The sequence below is a fragment of the Pavona decussata genome, unplaced genomic scaffold (genome assembly GCF_977016875.1).
Source record: "Pavona decussata unplaced genomic scaffold, jaPavDecu1.1 SCAFFOLD_16, whole genome shotgun sequence".
Classification (NCBI taxonomy): Eukaryota; Metazoa; Cnidaria; class Anthozoa; order Scleractinia; family Agariciidae; genus Pavona; species Pavona decussata.
Genome location: NW_028145439.1, coordinates 1277501 through 1299485, shown reverse-complemented (window position 1 = coordinate 1299485; position 21985 = coordinate 1277501). Strand labels below are relative to the sequence as shown.

Genomic DNA, 21985 nt, shown 5'->3' with positions numbered 1-21985 from the left:
CATGCTCACATTCGTGATTAGCACTGACAGGAAGACGCAACTTGTATGGATTGGCAGAAGATGTTTTTGGCGGCTAAAGAAGTGGAGAGTTGATTTTAAGTGCCCGAAGCGATAATGGAATTGAAAGAGACACGGACGTTTTAAAAAATCAGTCACAAGAATCCCCAGCCCTGTTTTGCACAAAGGAATTATCTTTAAGAATTAGAGGCAGGGTTTTCCCTTTTATTGCTACGTTGCCATGTGAAAAAAAAAATTAATATATTTCGCAAATGTACATCAGAAATAAGACATTTAATTATAATTCCATAATTTTTATTTGTGTTCATCGACGTGGGTAAATTATACAACAGCCGGAAGTGTAACAAGACAATATTTGATTTTAACACCTGCAAAAGCAATGATTATACATAAAGCTGGGTGAATTCTGGGTGTATAAATGAGTTTCAGGCCTACGACTACAACAACCGGTATTCATACTGCAGTGACATGGCGATAGCAAATATCACTGAAAATGGAAGAGAAATGAAATATGAAGAGCTGGTCTGCTCAGCTGATCTAAATAGTGACGTATACAACAGGTTAACAAGCCTTGCAGTTTCCGCGGTGAACATTTTTCTTTCTGTTACTGCATTTCTGGTGAATACACTGATCCTAGTCGCCCTTCACAAAGAGAATTCGCTTCATCCGCCGTCCAAACTCTTGTTTCGCTGTCTGGCGATATCCGACCTCTGTGTTGGGCTTGTTTCGGAGCCCCTCGCTGTCATCTTTTGGATGTCTACCATTTACGAACGATGGGATTTCTGTCGCCACATATATGTTTCACTTGTAGTAACAGGTTATATTTTGTGTGGAATGTCTTTGTTGATTATGACCGCATTGAGTGTGGACAGACTTCTCGCCCTGTCGTTGGGACTCAGATACAGACAAGTTGTGACTTTTAGGCGAACTTACATGTTTTTAACTACGCTTTGTGCTATTTCTATCGTCTTTTCAACGATGTACGTGAAAAGTAATGAAATCGCTGTTAAGTACATTCAGATATTGACCACGGTATGTTTAACAGCCTCAAGCGTTTCTTACACAAAGATTTTTCTGAAACTCCGTCAGCGCCAAAACGAAGTTCAAGGGTTGGAATTGTCAAGCCAGTCAAGTCAGCTCAACATAGCGCGATACAGAAAGGCAGTTTCTTGTGCACTGTGGCTGCAGTTGACGTTAGTTGTTTGTTACCTACCAAAGGGTCTGATTACATTTTTAGCGACCAAAAGCGGTAGAATATCTCCATTGCTTTCTTTGGTCAACAAAATTTTCATGACTTTTGTTTTTTTAAACTCGTCATTAAACCCGCTTCTTTACTGTTGGAAAATGAGAGAAGTGAGGCAAGGTGTTAAGAAGACAATCAAGCAACTTTGGTGCAGTTCGGCTTAACTGAAATTATTTGCAAAGTAGGCCCACAGTGTGAGGGGAGCAGGAATGGCGTAGTGGTACCCCACCCCGTGTGTTTCTGGTTCTTTCCCGGAGTTGACGACATAGGTTAAACTGCTCTGGGCCGTTTTCGTTGGTTCTTGTCCTTGCTGCGATGGTTCAGTTTTCTTCCCTCCACAAAGCAGGGAGGGGACAGGACTCCTCAGTGCCTCCCCCTGCATTTGCCAATGCAAGTTTCTGTGGAAATACAACGGGACCAAGTCGTGGGTCTCAAGGAACGAAAGAAAAAAATCACATTGCAGTCATATTAGTATACTTTAATATAAATATATGAAACATACATTTTGAACTGCGGATGAGAGGTCAAGTAGAAGAAAGATCCTCGCAGTTACTACGCAACTTAAGGAGTTTCTAAAAAAAGCCTGAAATAAATTCAGGCTTGAACGGGTTTCGAACCCATGACCTCTGCGATACCAGTGCAGTGTTCTACTAACTGAGCTATCAACCCAACTGGAGCTAGTCATATTGTGAGTTCGTAATATACTACAAGTTCGGTCCACACTCTTCGCGTCTGTAATTACTAGCGACAGGAAGAGTGTCTGCAGAAATCGTTGGGGATAAACTGAGAGACGTAAAACTTTATTTTGCGTGTACAAAGTTGATCATGGAAGTCCAACATGCAGTTAACATTGGAAATTTATGAGTATTTTCAACATTAGACAAAGGATTGAAATTTAGAAATTGGGAGCGGGATTTTCCTCCTTATTCTTGTGTTAGAGATTTGTGTTAGAAATAGGTTTATCTGATTTTTCGAAATGACACTAGTTTCCAACAATGTTGTCGTTTTTATGTGACTTCATGGAAGAATTAAATACACAGAGGTTGGACGTCATTTACGTGTAACAATATCGATTTTGTCTCTAACAAACAGCCGCGGTAATATGTGGAGCTATGAATAAGCGAATGATCATCACAGTTATGTACGCAACATACCAGCTGCAAAAAGAAACCCTGAAAAAAAATCAGGATTGAACGGGATTCAAACCTATGACCTCTGCGATACCGTTGCAGTGCTCTACCAATAGGCCTTTTCCGAGTTGTGTGTGACTCATTATGAAAGCGAGGCTAAATGTAAAACTTTTCATATGAAAATTAGTTTTGTTTGCATATGAATGAAAACTGTTTTTCATAATAAAAACTTTGCACGTAGCCTTGCTTTCATAATGAGGTCAAAAGAAACTCAGAAATGGCCTACTGATTAAGCTATCAAGCCAACTGGGAGCTGATCATTTTGTGAATTCGTAATGTACCCGTAGAGGTGATGAGATGAGGGTGAATATATCAAATGCATGAATTTTCATACATTCACTTTCAATATGTGGAGCTGCTGGTGCAAATATGTACTTTGGACCTGTGACTACAAAGTCAGATATTCAATAATATTAAACAGGACCATATGGTAACAACGAAAGTGCTGAAATACTGCTTTCCTGCTAAGCAGATTAAACTGGTGACACATACACGAGGGTCCTCAATAGGTTTTTCGGGATCCGGGATTTAGCTTTTTTAAAGGTCGGGATTCGGGATTTTAGCGGAAAAAGGCGGCGATATTCGGAATTAGAACTAGTGACGGGACGCGGGATTTGACGCTTTTGCGAATCGGGATGCGGGAAATGTTACTCTAAAGAAACGAGATCCGGGAAGTCCGGTGTGGAAAATGTTCAATGAAAATCTGGTTGTCACCGTGCTGGAAGAGAAAAGAAATTCATTACGGAACCTATGTCTTTACAGATAAAATTTCGTCAGTGCTCCCTGAGACCTTGCAGTTAACTTGAGCCGGTAAACCTAAACAAATGCCACAGAGCTAGCGTACACAACGGCATAAAGGAACTAATTCAACGGCTACGAATGATAAGAAAATCTCCATTCGCTAAATTTGAGTAGTTTCCTTCATGATCAAAATCAAAAGGTGGACAGAGAGATCTCACCACATTTTGATCGAAAAGGTATATCTCTAAAACGTACTCAGAAAATTAAGCACTTGATTCAGAAGTATAAGGTACATTAAGCAACCAGCGGGAGTCGCATTTGGCCTGTCATCTTTTCAAATATCGGTTGCAGTCCCACGTTGTGGTACGTGAGTAGCAATGCTCTTCAGACTTCGATGGCCATTATCCCTGAATGAAAAGTTTTCCAAGGATCAACCTGATTAGGAAAGCAGCCCTCAACGTTCAATTGAGAGAAAAAGAAAAGTAAAAAGAACAAGCTCTAAAATAAATTGCAAACTGACTTATTGACTGACGTGATTTGCGGGAAACTTTGTTAACGTCTTAAATGAACGATGTCGTCATTCTGGTGGAAAGAAATAGAAGAAATAATCATACAGCTAATTTCTCGGTGAACAAAGACGGCCAGTGCTCAGATTTGCAGTGGGAATTTAAATCCAACTGAAAATGCCTTTTGTCGTAAACGTTAGGGGCTTGACAAAAATTATGAACTAGCCGGGATCGGGATTAGGCTAAAACAACAGTCGGGATTACGGGATTGAGGGAAAATTTTGTCTGGAATGGCGGGATTGAAGAACCCTATTGGGGACCCTCATACACCATCATTTGACAATTCTTGCATGCGCAGTGTCAGTAAACAGTTTCTGCCCACTGCCTTTTAAAAAGATACTCTGATCCTAGTCACTCCTCACAAGTATTCTTCCCTTCATCCAAGCTCTCGCTTCATTCTCCAGTGTTGAATAACATGAACCCCAGAGTTAAACTTTGATAATGTTTCGTGCATGGTATGCGTAGATCTGACTGGTGGATGAGAGACCCTTGAGATTCCCTCCCTAACATTCGCCCATTTTACAAAAAACAATCTTTATCTAGCCCGAACGACGTTCCTGATAGTTTGTCCTTTTCATCAATGGCTAATCTAGGGGAGGGGTCCCACCCCCCTTATTTTTTAGACCAAAACCGAGGCTGGTTCGTAGGGTCGAGGCACCGAGATATTTCTTTTCATGAAGAGGCTTGGTAACGTGCCTCCCATTTACCTGAAGGTCTGAATCCCCAATACAATACAATACCCTTTATTTTACGTGGTGAATGTTCTTAGCTAATCAGATGCTTTACAGACATACCACGAAAAAAAAATTTAAAAAAAAATTAAAATGATAATAAAAAGAGAGAATGGCTTAAAAATGTATGTACAGTTAAAAAATTAACAAAACTAAGAGTGGATCACAAGATCATTACATAATGATATTACAACTGAGCAATGTGCCACTGCTTTGACTCATAGTGAACAGGAGTCCAGTTTCCCGCCTTCAATTTGTTATTTCCTTGAGCGGTGCAAACATGCTGGCAGATTCCCAAGCCATTCCTAACCACTTAGGGCATTAACACTTCTTTAATTAAAAACTTCACTGCCATTTTTACACCCGCAGTAGAAATTAATATGTGTATATATTTATTTTAATGTATATAACATATGTCGCATCATTTATTTAGTTTTGTTAATTGACTTTATTATTATAATTTCTGTCACTGAAGAAATTCCAAGCCAATTTTAACTGCTCTTCAAATTCTACTAAGACCAAATTTATAATTTATTCAGAAATGTAGGTACGGTAGGTAGATATGTGAAATTTTGTCTGCGTTGTTAAGCAAGGGCATGATTAACGTGTGTATGACAATTTACCAATTCAAAACAATCAATGCTTGTTCGTCGAAAAAGCCAATATCCGTCAGCGCGTAAAATCTCAGTCAGTTTTTAATGAGAATGTTTGGTTAGATACAAAAAACAGTACATTTGTTAAAACGAGAAACATTCATGTCTGACTCACATAAAGGAGATCGATCTATTGTCTACCAGAAGTGTCTTTTTTTTTTTAAATATATATTTGAAGCAATTCTTTACCCTTAAGGTGCAAGCAACAGCAAAATAGAAAAAAAATCCTCATGTGCAAAACTCACCTCGGCAATCTTGCATCTGTGTTAACATAACTACAAATGTTCTCTTCTCACTGTCGTAATTACCGATGACGAGAAGATGGGCGCACAAAAGGTGCAGAGATTTGTTTACGGATGTTAAACATGAAAAATTTATTCTAACATTAGGTAAGAAGTCCATGAATGTAATCAAAGTTAAACAGGAAAACTGATATTTGGGGGCTATTTTTGCAGCTTTCTCGTCTCACACGATGGGCTTACAACCCTTCTAGGAAACCGAATAGAACAAACAACAGAAAAATACCCCCAACCCTAAAAAAATAGCAGTTGCTTCACAATTAAAACAATTACAAGCTTACGAGAGCAGCTAGACTATTGATATCATCGGCCTTTGCCAAGAAAAAGGTTTTCTTGAAAAACGGAAGAGGGGATTTCGATAAAAAGATAAATTTTCTCCATTTGGTAGATCCGTTTTTTTTTGTTTTTTTGATAATGTGTCAAATAATCCTCTCGTTGTTTTTTGACTTCATGAAAGCGAGAAAATACACAGCCGGATTGAAGCGCAAACAGTATTGATTTTGTCACATGAAAAGCGACAATGTCCGTGCTGCTGGGCGGATACTGAATTATAATATGAATTATAATCCCCCTCCCTTTCCAACCGTCTTCATGTTTTGACGTGTGGCATTGTATATGAGACACGTAACGCTGGAGGTCCCGATCTCAAATCCTCTTTCTTAACACTGACTGAGTTTTTGAGTCCTTAGAACTCCTCAATTCAACATCCGCTCGCTTTGGCAGTAAATAGGGGTCCTACAACATGTATCTCTCATAATTTTAGAAGCCTTGAAGGCAACCCTTTCCCGAGTAAATTTATTATACGAATAGGTCTCAGCGGACCTATGGAACGCCAACATTTCAAATTCCCAATCAAAGAAGATCAATGACAATTAAATGATCATGCGAATTTTTAAAGAATTAATCAACTCGGAAAAGTGTTGACTGAAGGAATTAAAACAGATAGAGGATCATAGAGGTAACACGATTTGGCCGATTTCTTTGGGGTCTCATTGCATGTGAGTTAACAATATGAGAACGTTTTTCAGGTCAACAGGATTTGAGTGTTTTCTTATTTGGCGTATTTCTGCTATACGGCTTTGCGAATATCAAAGCCTGCCTAAAGGCGTTTGTGACTTAACAAACTGACGTCAAATAATTTAAAGGGGGAAATAGCATTCGCTACCGGTTCCCACGCACGTCCTCCGCGATGCCAATGCCAGGCATGCAGGTAGCCTGCAATGCAGGCGTATTTTTGGAGCGGGAGCGCTGAATAATCCTTCGTTGCTGTCATCTTGGGCGAGGAAGCGCGAGAGGGCTGGAGCGAGTCAAAAGTGACCCTAACATTTCCTGCCCCCCCCCCCCCCCCCTGCCCCTCAGCTTCCTTCAAATACGCGAACTAAATTTATTATTCAGCGCTCGCCCATGAAAAACGCCTGCACTGCAGGCTAGCATGCAGGGCATGCGATGACTCGCAAAGGTTTCCTTGGGGGCGGGAAGGTGCGGGGTTGGAGGATAGGGAGGACACCTACCTGTTTCTAGCATTGTTTGCACTGTCTCATTTCACTTATTTCATAAAAGAAAACACAAATTTCTTCAAAATATGCCTAAAGGGGCTTTTGTTAATATACTCGCTTTCAAATGATATGTGAAACAAAATTGTTTTTGTAGCTTATTTTGCCAGGAAATTGTCCCTTCCTTTGGAAGCTGTCTTACCGATAAAAATGTATGTGTACGCTTAAAGCGAATGATAATTTCATATTTCTTATTCCTTCTAGTTTATCACGTGTAAGTACTTAGTGTTCTGCTAACAATTAATTGCATTTTTTTATTTAAATATACATGCTAGCCTTGAAATTAAGAATGGCCGCTGAGCGGTTAAGACGTCTTGTGGTTTTAGCGAATATTTTTACAGCGTAATCCTTTTTAAACAATTTATTGACTCGAAGTTGTGAGCTAAAAAAAGCTTTCCTGTATTTAAGGTAAATAGTGTGAAATTTTAAATAGTGCATAGCACTTCATTTTGTCTAGTTTACGTTCTTCTTTCGCAAATAAAATTTCCGTCTTCCGTAAAACCCATCCTGCGATGTCAAAGCTGATTGTACTTGGAAATACCTCTAATGAATGTGGCCGGAAACTTCCCATTTATACAAATTCGATTGGAAAGTGATCAAGAACAGTGTTGCAACTAAGGCATGCTAATAAAAAAATGTTATTTATACTTTTTTAAAAGTATTTTTTCAAAAAAGATCTAATTTTGAACAATTTGCCTCAAATTGGATTTCTGTGTCAACTTTTCCATCTAAAGCATTTTCACGACGAATATCCCAGTTAAACAAACACTACTCATTTTTTTGTTATGGTGGTTTCGGTTTTGTTTTCATCTTTGCCATGCTGCACACATTACAAAACACAGTACAAACACATTTTTTTGAGTCAAAGGTAAAAAATGGCGTGGACACCTTAATGAAACCACGCAGCTAATATGAAATTAGGCTTGCACACAAAAATACAAGATTGAATGATCAGGCACTTTAACTATGGATGAACAAGAGGAAGAAGATCAAAGAACAAATTATACGTGCTCACATTCGTAATTAGCACTGACAGGAAGACGCAACTTTTATGGATTGACAGAAAGTGTTTTTGGCGAGTAAATATGTGGATAGTTTATTTTAAGTGCCCGAGGCGATAATGGAATTGAACGAAACACGAACGTTTTGAAAAATCAGTCACAAAAATCCCCAGCTCTATTTTGCACAAAAAGTTATTTTTAAGAACTAGAGGGAGAGTTTTCCTCTTTATTGTAACGTTGCCATTTAAAAAAAATGAATATATTTTTCAAAGGTACATCTTTTATTTTGGAAATTAGACATTTAATTATAATTCCATAAGTTTTATTTGTGCTCATACAACAGGAGGAAGTGTAATTAGACAATATTTGATTTTAACACCTGCAAAAGCAATGAGTATGCATTAAGCTGGGTGAATTCTGGGTGTATATATAAGCTTCAGGCCTACGACTACAACTAACAGTATTCATATTGCAGTAACATGACGATAGCAAATTTCACTGAAAATGGAGGGAAAATGAAAAAAGAAGAGCTGTTTTGCTCAGCAGGTTACAACAGTTTTGGATACAGCAGGGTAACAGGCCTTGCAGTTTCCGCGGTGAACATTTTTCTGTCTGTTACAGCAATCCTGGGGAATTCTCTGATCCTGGTCGCCCTTCACAAAGAGAATTCGCTTCAACCGCCGTCCAAACTCCTACTTCGCTGTCTGGCGATATCCGACCTCTGTGTTGGTCTTGTTTCGGAGCCCCTTGCTGTCATCTTCTGGATGTCTACCATCTTCGAACGTTGGAATTTCTGTCGCCACATATTTGTTTCACTTATAGTAACAGGTTATATTTTGTGTGGAATGTCTTTGTTGATTATCACCGCAATAAGTGTGGACCGGCTTCTCGCCCTGTCGTTGGGACTCAAATACAGACAAGTTGTGACTTTGAGGCGAACTTACATGTTTTTAACTACGCTTTGTGTAATTTCTGTTGTCTTTTCAACCATGTACGTGAAAAGTAATGAAATCGCTGTTAAGTACATTCAGATATTGACCACGGTATGTTTAACAACCTCAAGCGTTTCTTACACAAAGATTTTTCTGAAACTCCGTCAACGCCAAAATGAAGTTCAAGAGCTTGAATTGTCAAGCCAATCAAGTCAGCTCAACATAGCGCGATTCAGAAAGGCAGTATCCTGTGCATTGTGGCTGCAATTAACATTAGTTTTTTGTTACCTACCAAATGGCGTGTTCCTAATTGTGTCGTCTGCAAGTGAACGGCCATCTCCCTCTCTTGGTATCGTCAGCAAATTTACTTTCACTTTAGTTTTCCTAAACTCGTCATTAAACCCGCTTCTTTACTGCTGGAAAACGAGAGAGGTGAGGCAAGCTGTAAAGAGTATTATCAAGCAACTATGGTGCTGTTCGGCTTAACTGAAAGATTCAAAGAAGGCCAACAGTTTTGGGGGAGCTAGAATGGCGCAGTGAGACTCTGCTTATTCCTATCTTAGAGGACATGTTAGAGATTTAATATTCTGAAATAGGACCATGACAAATTTTTCACCTTAACGTGCACTTACCTGACCAAGGGCTAACGCTGGAACGTCAGCTTATGTGTGTCTTACCAGTGGCTGATTTACCTTATCTGTGTAGAAAAAAAGGAAAAACACCACCTCCACCCACCCCCCACAGACGTAGCCCGACATTTTCTTTATAAACTACCCACCCCCTCCCCCTTCTAACCGTCTTTATTTTTTGACGTGTGGCATAGTAGATGACGCACTTGGACCTGTAACGCTGGAGGCCCCGCTTTCAAATCCTCTTTCCTACCACTGACCTAGATTTTAAGCCTTAAGAACTCCAGCCAGCTGTTTCTAGCATTGCGTGCACCCGCTGATTTCACTTCAGATTTCACCAAAAAAGGCCTCCAAAATATGTCTGAACGGGCTTTTGGGTATGGTCCCTCAAAAAGTTTCAAATGATATGTGCAACAAACTTGTTTTTGTAGCTTATTTTACCAGGAACTAATTACTTCCTTTAAAAGCTGTTTTACCGATGACCAATGTATGTATGCTAAAAGCGAATGACGTTTTCATATTTCTTATTGCTTCTATATATGCACGTGTAAGTATTTAGTGTTCTGCTTACAATTAATTGCATTTTACCATGAAATTGGGAATGGCCGCTGAGCGGTCGAGACGTGTTTCGGTTTTAGCGATTATTTTTTACAGTGACATCCTTTCCAAATAATTTATTGACTCGAATTTGTAAGCTAAACAAAGCTTTCCTGTATTTAAGGTAAATATTGTGAAATTAGTGAAAAGCACTTCTTTTTGTCATGACTTTACGTTTTACGTCCGCAAATAAACTTTCCACGCATCTTCCGTAAAAACATCCTGCGATGTCAAAGCTGATTGTACTTGTAAATATATCTAATGAATGTGGCCGGGAACTTGCCATTTATACAAATTCGGTTGGAAAGTGGTCAAGAAGAGTGTTGCAACTGAGGCATTCTAATCAAAGACTTCAGCTAAAAAAAATGTTCATACTCTTTATTGAAGTATTTAATCGAAAGAGATTATTTTGAACAATTTGCCTTATAATGGATTTCAGTAACTCAACTTTTCCATCTAAAGCATTTTCCAAAAACGACGAATATCTCAATTAAACAAAAAAATACTCATTTTTTTGTTGTTTTTTTGTTCTTTTATCTTTGCCATAATTATCGCAATGAAAGTGGATCGGCTTCTCGCCCTGTCGTTGGGACTCAAATACAGACAAGTTGTGACTTTGAAGCGAACTTACATGTTTTTAACTACGCTTTGTGTAATTTCTATCGTCTTTTCCACGATGTACGTAAAAAGTAATGAAATCACTGTTAAGTACATTCAGATATTGACCACGGTATGTTTAACAACCTCAAGCGTTTCTTACACAAAAATTTTTCTGAAACTCCGTCAACGCCAAAACGAAGTTCAAGGGTTGGAATTGTCAAGCTAGTCAAGTCAGCTCAACATAGCGCGATACAGAAAGGCAGTTTCCTGTGCACTGTGGCTGCAGTGGACGTTAGTTGTTTGTTACCTACCAAAGAGTCTGATTACATTTTTAGCGACCAAAAGCGGTAGAACATCTCCATTGCTTTCTTTGGTCAACAAAATTTCCATGACTTTTGTTTTCTTAAACTCGTCATTAAACCCGCTTCTTTACTGTTGGAAAATGAGAGAAGTGAGGCAAGCTGTTAAGAAGACAATCAAGCAACTTTGGTGCAGTTCGGCTTAACTGAAATTTGCAAAGTAGGCCTACAGTGTGAGGGGAGCAGGAATGACCTAGTGGTACCCCACCCCGTGTGTTTCTGGTTTGTTCCCGGAGTTGACGACATAGGTTAAACTCATCTGGGTCGTTTTCGTTTGTTCTTGTCCTTGCTGCGATATTTCAGTTTTCTTCCCTCCACAAAGCAGGGAGGGGACAGGACCCCTCAGACCCTCACCCTGCTTTTGCCAATGCAAGTTGCTGTGGAAACACAACGGGACCAAGTCGTGGGTCACAAGCAACAAAAGAAAAAAATCACGTTGCGGTCATATTAGTATACTTTAATGTAAATATATGAAACATATATTTTGAACTGCGGATGAAAGGTCAAGTAGAAGAAAGATCCTCGCAGTTACTACCCAACCTTAAGGAGTTTCGAAAAGAAAGCCTGAAATAAATTCAGGCTTGAACGGGATTCGAACCCATGACCTCTGCGATGCCGGTGCAGTGCCCTACCAACTGAGCTATCAACCCAACTGGAGCTAGTCATATTGTGAGTTCGTAATATAATGCAAGTTCGGTCCACAATATTCGCGTCTGTAATTACTAGCGACAGGAAAGTGTCTGCAGAAATCTTTTGGGATAAACTGAGGGATGTAGTACTTTATTTTACGTGTACAGAGTTGATAATGGAACTCCAACATACAGTTAACATTGGAAGTTTGTGAGTATTTTCAACATTAGACAAAGGATTGAAATTTAGAAATTTGGAGCGGGATTTTCCTCCTTATTCTTATGTTAGAGATTTAATTTTCTGAAATAGGTTTATCTGATTTTTTGAAATGACACTAGTTTCCAATAATGAAGTGATTTTTATGTGACTTCAAGGAATAATTAAATACACAGAAGTTGTTGGACGTCATTTACGTGTAACAATATCGATTTTGTTTCTTACAAAAAGCAGCAATAATATGTGGAGCTATGAATAAGCGAATGATCATCACAGTTATGTACGCAACATAACAGCTGCGAAAAGAAAGCCTGAAAAAAAAATTCAGGCTTGAACGGGATTCAAACCTATGACCTCTGCGATACCGTTGCAGTGCTCTACCAATAGGCCATTTCGGAGTTGTGTGAACCTCATTATAAAAGCGAGGCTAAATGCAAAACTTTTCATATGAAATTTAGTTTTGTTTGAATATGAATGAAAACTATTTTTCATAATAAAAACTTTGCACTTAGCCTCGCTTTCATAATGAGGTCCAAAGCAATTCGGAAATGGCCTATAAAGCTATCAAGCCAACTGGTACCCGTAGAGGTGATGAGATGAAAGTGAATATATCAAATGTATGAACTTGATTTGTCACATTCACATTTAATATGTGGAGCTGCCGGTGCAAACACGTACTTTGGGCCTGGGACTACAAACTTAGATATTCAATGATAACAGGACCATATGGTAACAACGAAAGTGTTGAAATACTGCTTTCCTGTTAAGCAGATTAAACTGGTGACACACACCATCATTTCACAAGCCTTGAATGCGCAGTGTCAGTAAACAGTTTCTGTCCATTGCGTTTTAGAAAGATACTCTGATCCTAGTCGACCCTCACAAGTATTCTTCACTTCATCCAAGCTCTCGCTTTATTCTCCAGTGTTGAATAAAATGAGCCCCGGAGTCAAACTTTGATAACGTTTCGTGCATAGTATACATAAATCTGACTTCTGAATGAGACTAATGTACAATATACTCTGGTATATTGTGCCCTGGATGAATTTTACACTTAGTGTGTTAACAACCGCCTCACTCCACATCCTGGCAAGTGCGATGTAATGTTACTCTCCAAAGCTCCGCCTATTGTTCCGCTGCCTGGCATTTATATCGGCAAGTCCATTATGGAATACAAGGCTACGGCGGCCAGGCTTCTGGGTGTTACCTTGGATCAAAACCTGAGCTGGATACCTCATCTGAAAGAAGTCATTAAAAACTTTGCAAACAAATTGAGCCTCCTGAAGAAATCCAAGTTTCTACCCAGTCATGTGTGCGAGTCTTTTTACGTGAAGGTTATCCAGCCATCCATTACGTCCGCGATGCCCGTCTGGGCCGGGGTTAATCAGGCAGAATTATTTAAAACACTGCATAGAGAGACAACATTGCCGTGCTGCAAGGATCATATTTGGCTTTCCACCGGACATGCCAACAGTTGACGTTTTAGCGACCGTTAAGTGGAGCACTTTAACATATATGTATAAAAGTTCTTTAATTAAACTTTTTTTTAAGGGTTATCATGGCATGTTCCCTAGCACTTTAGCTGAAGAGTTGATTGTCCACAGCGAAAGACCTTCTTCGCGACTGAAGCAAGGGCTGATAGCACCGAGTTTTACCTCCAAATACGTTCAAAACTCCATTTCCTATAGAGGGGCTGTCCTCTGGAACGCTATAGGGCGATCTGATAGATCGATACTTGAGTGCACAGACCTGGAATTCTTTTTGAAAAATGTTGTTGATTGTCACACTTTTAAGGAATTTGATTTCAATGTTTTAGCCCCGCAAACAATCAACAAAAGATCGGAGAATTTTATTTATTTTTAACTGTTAACTTCATTCGCTTTTATCAAAATTTTATTTTGTAAGAATTATTTTTATCTAATAATTGTAGTTTTGTTACTAGTACACGACCCCACAAGCTTGTTAACTTTGACATTTTTTATCGTGTATAAATAAAGGTTGTATGTATGCATGTATGTATGTGTGTATGTATGTATGTATGTATGTATGTATGTATGTATGTATGTATGTATGTATGTATGTATGTATGTATGTATGTATGTATGTATGTATGTATGTATGTATGTATGTATGTACGTATGTATGTGTGTGTGTGTGTGTGTGTGTGTGTGTATGTATGTATGTATGTATGTATGTATGTATGTATGTATCATACTCACCTTTGGCAACTTGTGAGGTCTGTGTTTCCATACACCTCTTATGAGGACCCCCCTTTCTATTGGAGGTATGAAAAAAAAAATATGGATGTTTGGTAGCTTATTTGCCCATCTCTTTAAACACTTGATTAGACTTTAGGAAATTTCAATTTTTTTTGTGGGGTCTTAGTTATGAGGACCTGCCCAATACTCAACTTTGAATACTTATGGGTACTACTTGCCATACAATTCTTATGGGGACATACTCACCTAACTTGTGAGGTCTGTGTTTCCATAGTGATACCCTACTTGCGAGGACCACCTCTTCTGATGCAGAAGAAGAAGAAGAAGAAGAAGAAGAAGGCTGTTTGGTTGCTTGTTTGTTATAAGTCAAGACATTTGCTTCCTGGGGTTTCATCAACTCCCCTCTGACTACTTAACGGGAATTTTAATTCTTGCTAAACTTATGGGGACATGATAGTACACGACTACTTATGGGGACTACTTGCCGAACTTATGGGGACATGATACTTACACAACTACTTATGGGGACTACTTGCCAAACTTATGGGGACATGATACTTACACAACTACTTATGGGGACTACTTGCCAAACTTATGGGGACATGATACTTACACGACTACTTATGGAGACTACTTGCCAAACTTATAAGAGGACGTGCCAATAAACAACTACTTCTACTAATGGGATTATTTGCCATAGCTGAGCTATTGATTTTCTTCATTGAAGGGCATGTGTTTGCATGGAAACCAACCTATATTGTCTCTTTGTGTCTGTTTGAAAGGCCAATAAGGTTGAAGATGATACCAAGGTTCTGATATTATGCAATTGTATGATTTTTCACTCTATTTCAGCCACATCCCATCTCATAATCACAAGAAATCTGATTATCTGAACAAAATAACAAAAAAATGCTACATTTACTGTAGTTTGCATTGGAAACATCGACACTTGATTTTGAACACATGAGGAGCACAATAATAATAGACTGTTGGGTCAAGGGGGGGAGGAAGATGCATTACAAATATAGGGACCATGGAATAAACTAATATTGGAAAGAGTGATATACTTACTGACAATAATAATAATAATAATGATGATGATGATGATGATGATGATGATGATCATAATTACCTATCACTGGATGAGGCTGAGTATGACCCGAAGAATTATAAAGATTGAGGAGTTTTCCAGTACAAATCCTTCTAATCTTACTTTTGAGATATATGGATAAAAATTTACGGGTAATTAACCTACTTTAAATATGCTCTCTCAGTTCCTAAGACCTTGTAACAAAACTTTCCAAAGGAGAACTGTTTTTGATCGGAAAGTTGATCATGTGACCAGCTACTGCAAAAGGCCTATTAGTGACAATTTATACTTTCTTATAGCTGCCTTAGCACATTCCTTCACTTCAAATCGACTGTCCGCCCAGCCCTAGCTTCGCGAGGTTTTGAGAGTCACATATTTGTAGTATATTTTAAACTTTAAAAAGATTAGGTTTTAAGATTCTTGGAAAAAGGAAAACTGTAATACATTTGGTTGAAACACCAATTTGTTTATGAGAGAATTTCTAAAGACTTTATATCTGAACAAAAAAAGCAATGAGATAGGATTCCCTTTCCTACAGTGTGCACGGCCGGTGAGACCAGTTCCTAGACGCTGCCTTCCTTTGAGACCATCATAGGTAATCCAATGTGGATCATCAGAGGCGCGCAGCCTGTCATGGGAGAATTTTGGGGGGCTTTGGTAGAATCTAATATGGCGGCCAAGCTCTTTCTGGAAAATCCTCCTTCTGATCAAATAAGCCAGTTTTTCGAGGAGTACATGTCTTGTACAGAAAACGGCACGGAGTTGAGGGATATTTCATGCTTTTTTGCTGAGTTCGAAGCAGCAGTAGGAGTCATCGAAGAGAAATACAACGTTTAGTGGTCGAAATCCAGACTTGCAAAAGTTGATTCCCATCCAAGGAATGGTCAAAAAGGACAATGAAAAAGCTTCACGAAAAGGTAATTAGAAGACTGCGCTCAAAACCAACTTTAGCGACACCATGGAGAGGAGATTTCACTATGAACATTTCCTGAGAAGTTTTTGATTTGATTTACCATAAAATTGTTAAGTCCAACATTATTAAACAACTTTGGCCATCAGTCAAGAGAGAAAACCAGCCTGTACTGACATTGGAATCACGGACAGGAAAAAGGCAGTATTTTGTTTTTAACAAAATGAATCAAGGTGGTATTCTTATTAGCCGTAATCACCTCTTAAAGAAGTGTTTGGGAAACTGTGCTGGCGGTGTTCATGCAGTTGAGAGATGTGAAGTGGTTGTTTGCGGGGAAAAACCTATGAGATTTAAATATCATCACAGCACAGAAGTTTTGTCTTTCATTATGGTAATTGGAATTCGGCGTTCCACAACACTTATTAATGGGTACAATACAAGCAATTATGACTTGCTACCAAAATCAGTTATCTGCATGGAGCATTTGCTTTATAGCCTGTGAACAGGCTCCCAAGTGGGGTATAGGGTGAAAAGAAAAATCGGCGAGCCGGGCGGGCGGAGCACGGTATGGGGCGAGGAAGAGCTCGATTTTCATCTTTGCCATAGACCCCACTTGGGAGCCTGTTCACAGGTTATTGCTTTAGAATCCAGGAATTATTTCTTAGTGCTGAGGAACATCCCTGCAGTTCCAATATCCATAATGAAATGGTGAAGTAACTGAAGAACTGAAAGTGGCACTATCTTAAACCATACAACTTCTTTTTATGTTTTGCACAGTTCAATAACCTGATCGTCACCCTTTTTTCAGGGAACTGTATTAAAAATAAACATAACATATCAATGCCTGGGGATGGTCTTGTTACTTATCTCATGACAGAGGCAGCTATTCTTTGACCTCCATCTCTTTCTCCTTCCCATTGGGTTTCATTGCAGATTTTGCATTTTAAAAGTTAGGTTTTCTCAGAGTAGGTCATGTTTAGTTTACAGGGTGCCATAACACCCTGGGGCCAACTCACCACTAAAAACTGAAAGATTCGAGGTTGTGGTAACAGAATTCAGCCCAATGAGATTTAAATATCTTAAGAACTGAAAAATCTGTCTGTGAGTTTTCACAGCTACTGGAATTGACTGAAATTGACTGAAATTGTACTGTTTCATTCAATGGGGGATCAGATTGCAACAATACGCTGTCTCAGTACACTCAGTCTTGATTATTACAGTTTTTTCATGGTCATACCGTTGAGCTTTTGATGTGCAGGAGTATGTAGGAAGAAGTCGTCTGTCATTGTGGTTCCAGTTGCTATTACAATTTAATTAATTGTGAATGTTCCACTGCAGGAGACTAACATTATTGTCTAATATAAATACATTGTATGAACAGACTTTATGTTCCAACATCCATAACATATGTTCCCCTGTTAAGAAAAGTTTATTTACAGTGGACGACTCTACACTTAGACAACAGAAGATCCATAACCAGGATTAACAGTAAAAAAAAGTGAATGTTCTCTGGTGAAAACATTTGTACCAAAAAACTAAGCTTTGAACAACTTGAAACTTTTCTGCCCCATTGTCCAATGGGCCCAAATTGTTAAATTCTGGTTTAAAAAAATTCAAAAATGTAAGTTTAGAGAAAAATTTAGTCATGTTGCCCACTCCAATATTAAAGGGGTAGGATACATGAGCAGTCATGACACCTGCATGTTGTAGTTTAAATCTGTCATGATCAGATTTTTGCATTTCCAATTTTATGCTGGGAGGTTTCAATTTCAGAGATGCAATTATGACCAGGCTGATTACCGAAGTTTGTGCCGTGTTGCGTAAAACTATGGGCACTCCCTTCTAATATCACAGCAAGCTGGCAAAATGCACTGCTTCCATTGTTTTTAAAACCACACCCATTTTAAATTCTTGTGCAAAAAATACAAAATGTATGTTTAGAGAAAAAAGTCTTGTTGCCAACTACAACATTAAGGTGGTAGGATACGTGAGCAGTCATGACACCTGCATGTTGTAGTTTAAATCTGTCATGATCAGATTTTTGTATTTCCAATTTTATGCTGGGAGGTTTCAATTTCAGAAATGCAATTATGACCAGGCTGATTATTGAAGTTTGTGCCGTGTTGCGTAAAACTATGGGCACTCCCTTCCAACATCACAGCAAGCTGGCAAAATGAACCACTTCCATACCCATTTTTAACTCGTAAATGCGAGCATGCACAATGAACGAGTGATAGCAATGGTGGGTTTTTCACTAGGTTGGTTGGCTGATTCGGCTGTTGACTTTCAAGCATGCGCAGTGAAAGTGCGGTGTCTTGAATTCAATCAGTGAAGTGTCGGCATGAACTTTGAATAAAAAAAGAAGTGAAAATTTGTTTCACAGCGCATCAAAATAATCTTATTCAATCTGTAGATAAAAATTTGACAATTATTTTAATGCAAGAATGGAGATTCTTCATTTAATATGAGCAAAGTTATAAGTTTTCCCGTTTTTCCACAAAGTGCGGCGTCTTAAATTGAATGAGTGAAGTGTCTGCATGAACTTTGAATAAAAAACACCCGAAAATTTGTTCCAAGGCGCATCAGAATAACCTTATACAATATGTAGGGAATAAGTTTAGAATCATTTTTATAGTACACATATGGTTATTTCTCGTTACATGATCAGGCAAAGATATGACTTCTTTTAGCTTTCAAGGTAGTGTATGTAGCCATCTTAATTTCAATTAAAATACTGATGCGTCATCTGCATTCACGAGTTGGCTCACAGGAGACTTTGATTTAAAGATAAATTATTTCAAATGTTGTTAACACTTCGATAATCTGATCAATTTACATGATTTTGAGGACACCACAGTGGTTTTCTATGGACATTTTGAAACCAAAACCAGTCTTTAACATGTTTATTAAACCTGCTGTTACAATTACACTGTAATGGTATGTCTAGAGTTAAACAACTGGAAATGTTTAATAGTTGGTGTTGTGGAATACCAAATTGGCATAAGCTTCAGCAGAACAAAATTACACCGATTGCTAATCATGTAGCAACTTTATTTTGAAACGCGAACTAGAAGCAACTGTAATACATGTAGCTTGTTTAGAAGACAGAGATACACAGAAGGTTTTGTTTTCTGGATTTGTCCTACCACCGAGCAGCAATTCTTAGTGATTTTTGTCAAGCAGCTGCAATACCGATTTGATAAATTTTGGAAGCTGCAAATGCAAATTTTCTGTAAAATCATATACCGGCCGCCTTGAATGAACTTCTACATGGTTCATAAAGAGAGAGCTGACGCTTCAGTGAAAGCTACCAATTGTAACCTTAAGTATCATTATTGGCTAATGCTTGTTTTCTGAAGGCTGCACTGGTCGCTTAGGAGAAAAGGGCCAGTTGGTTATTCAAAAAAGTGGTGCCATCGCTTAGGGTAGATGTCACTTAAAGGATCTTTTTAACACAGGGCTTATAATATGTCACAGATTTCACAATGATGGTCACTTTTAGGAGTGATCACAAACAGTGCTTTGTGTAGTTCTGTATTGGCAAAGTCATGCTGCTCACATACATAATAATTTTTAGGTCAACTTACTCTAAGAGCTCTGAACTCCACAGTCTTGATATGGAATCACATCCTCAACATGAATACTGTTATTTGGATCCTTGGAACAAACTTTCTTTTTGGCAAGCAGTTGAGGCTCTAAAAAGAGATAGAGAATCACACCGGAAATTAACTTACCCTATAAATCCCCCTACTGGATGGGGAATTGCAGAAAAACAACTCATGCTTATATGCATCTCATGAATAAACAAGAAAATAACAGTAGAGCATATCTTGTTATGTTCTTTTTACATGTAAGCACAGAATCAATTTTCCACAATCCCACACCTCCTTCTCTTAGGGACTTGACGAATTACAAAAGAAGAAAAAAAGAAACCTTACTAGAGACCCAATAAATTTTTAGTAACGATTAGGCTTACAAGCTAGGTGACATAACTTATTCAACACATTCCACCATTAGCCATTAGCAATGTAAGTAAGCAAACCACTGCCATAACTTACACTCTTTATTCTTCAAACCTTATTAACATTATAATAACTTCCACTTGGCATCACTTGGCATGCATTTAAAAACCATCCCACAGGAATTCTTCATATATTGACAACTTACAGTGTAGGTCCAGTAGTTAGAAGTTACATTGTCTAATTCCAGACATGTAAAATCAGCTAGATCAAGAGGATTGTCACCTCCAAACAACTTATTAAATATTTTTTTATTATATTATATAACTACTGCTGGGAGACTGGGGGTAAAATAAAACTGTGCTCTGCATGCATGTCTAATTCGGAGACTCAGGACCCCATACCAAAGAAAAACATTTTAGATGTGCTGATGTGCTCATTTCCCTACCATGTGATGTCACAAAAACCAGAGACATAATTGAACCTTTTAAGTGGTGGATATGTGATATTAAAACTGGCATGCACATTTTTAAAAGTGCACTTGAATTCTAATTTAAGCATGCCTTTATAATCAATACCTATTGAGCACGCACCTTTTCCAGGGATGGAACAGCTTAGAAGAGCAGGATAAGTGGAACTTGCAGAATAATAATTTATCTCAGACTGAGAACCTTCACTTTCATACCCACACTGGCACTATCAGAAACAAGATCCTATCAAAAACCAATTAAAACAAACATTGTCAACATACATGGCACTGTAAAGATGGTGGGTTTGATGGTTGGGCTTGATAGAGTTTCTGCCTCTCTCATTCAGTATTTCTCTTGAACATTTCGCCTTCAGTCAGCTTCAAAAGGCTAAGCACAAGATTTTAAAGAGATCTACATGTATACAGTATTTGATACATATTACAATGCATCAACAATCTCGGGGACAATCTGGCTTTTTAATACCAATTCACTAAACCACTTAAATCTGAAAATGTTACAAAATGACAGTACACACTGCCCTTACCAGATCATTAAAAAAGCCATGCATTTTCCTTTCCTTGAATTTGACTCCTAAACTTTGTTTCTGAAGAAAGATATGGTAATTAATATAAGTGTAATTCCTTTTTGTTTCATGTCATTTGATGTTTGTTTGTTTGTTTGTTGTCGTTTGTTTCATTTAATGTCGCACCTGAGGATTGCTGAGACACAGTCAAGGTCTTTTTCCATATCAAATCAACCGTGATCATTTGGATTGTTTTCTTTTATTTAATCCCTTCAAAGTTGAAGTTTTTTTTTTTCGAGGTTCTACCACAGTACGTACCATCAAATGCTGCTCTCTGCAACTGGATTCCAGGGATTTTAACCTGAAATATGCATACTGGCAGCTGCATGCGATGCATTTGGCGTTGTTACTAAAACAAGGAATGACCTAAAATGATCTAAAATAAGTCCAAAATGTCTTGAAATGATCTGAATGAAATGAAACCAAGATAAAATGAATAAAATTACAGAATTACAGAACTGAGTGCTTACCAAACTAAAGGCTGATATCAGGAAGCTGCTGTGAACTGCCGGAAAGACAGAAGAAGACTTGAAAAGTGCCGATGGTTGCACGTAAGCAGATTTGATGACAAAGTCGTGTAAACAAACCGCACTAGAGTGAATCTTTATTTTTTTTGGTTGGTCTGAAAGACCCAAAAATATCAGCACTGACCAATTTTTTCGGGTTCGTTTTCCGGTTGCACATGTAAAGCCACACGACAAGGCTAAATTTTTGTGTAAACACTGATAAAACACTTTTGTAAACAATGTAAAGGCATATCTGTGCATCTATTTCCTTAATGCACTAGTCAATTAAA

General features: G+C 38.3%; 2 protein-coding genes and 1 long non-coding RNA gene across 16 annotated transcripts in view; 2 read left to right on the top strand and 1 right to left on the bottom strand.

The window, feature by feature from the left end:
* Window positions 1-486: 486 nt before the first annotated feature.
* On the top strand, window positions 487-1425 carry LOC146487227 (melanocyte-stimulating hormone receptor-like). The gene has a single exon (XM_085084884.1). It carries the CDS (start codon window positions 487-489, stop codon window positions 1423-1425), a length of 939 nt encoding a protein of 312 aa, XP_084941010.1.
* A 7049-nt stretch (window positions 1426-8474) lies between these two features.
* On the top strand, window positions 8475-9413 carry LOC146487226 (melanocortin receptor 4-like). Its single transcript, XM_085084873.1, has one exon. It carries the CDS (start codon window positions 8475-8477, stop codon window positions 9411-9413), a length of 939 nt encoding a protein of 312 aa, XP_084940999.1.
* A 4754-nt stretch (window positions 9414-14167) lies between these two features.
* Window positions 14168-21985, bottom strand: part of LOC146487225 (uncharacterized) — a 12443-nt gene continuing 4625 nt past the window's right edge. Inside the window, exons 2-7 of one of the 14 annotated variants that reach the window (XR_014857346.1) lie at window positions 21151-21210; window positions 20715-20832; window positions 19765-19872; window positions 14930-15066; window positions 14424-14480; window positions 14171-14233 (exon numbers count right to left, since the gene is read on the bottom strand). This is a non-coding gene — a long non-coding RNA (uncharacterized LOC146487225). The other 13 variants (XR_014857347.1, XR_014857338.1, XR_014857349.1 and 10 more) reach the window with 13 other exon arrangements.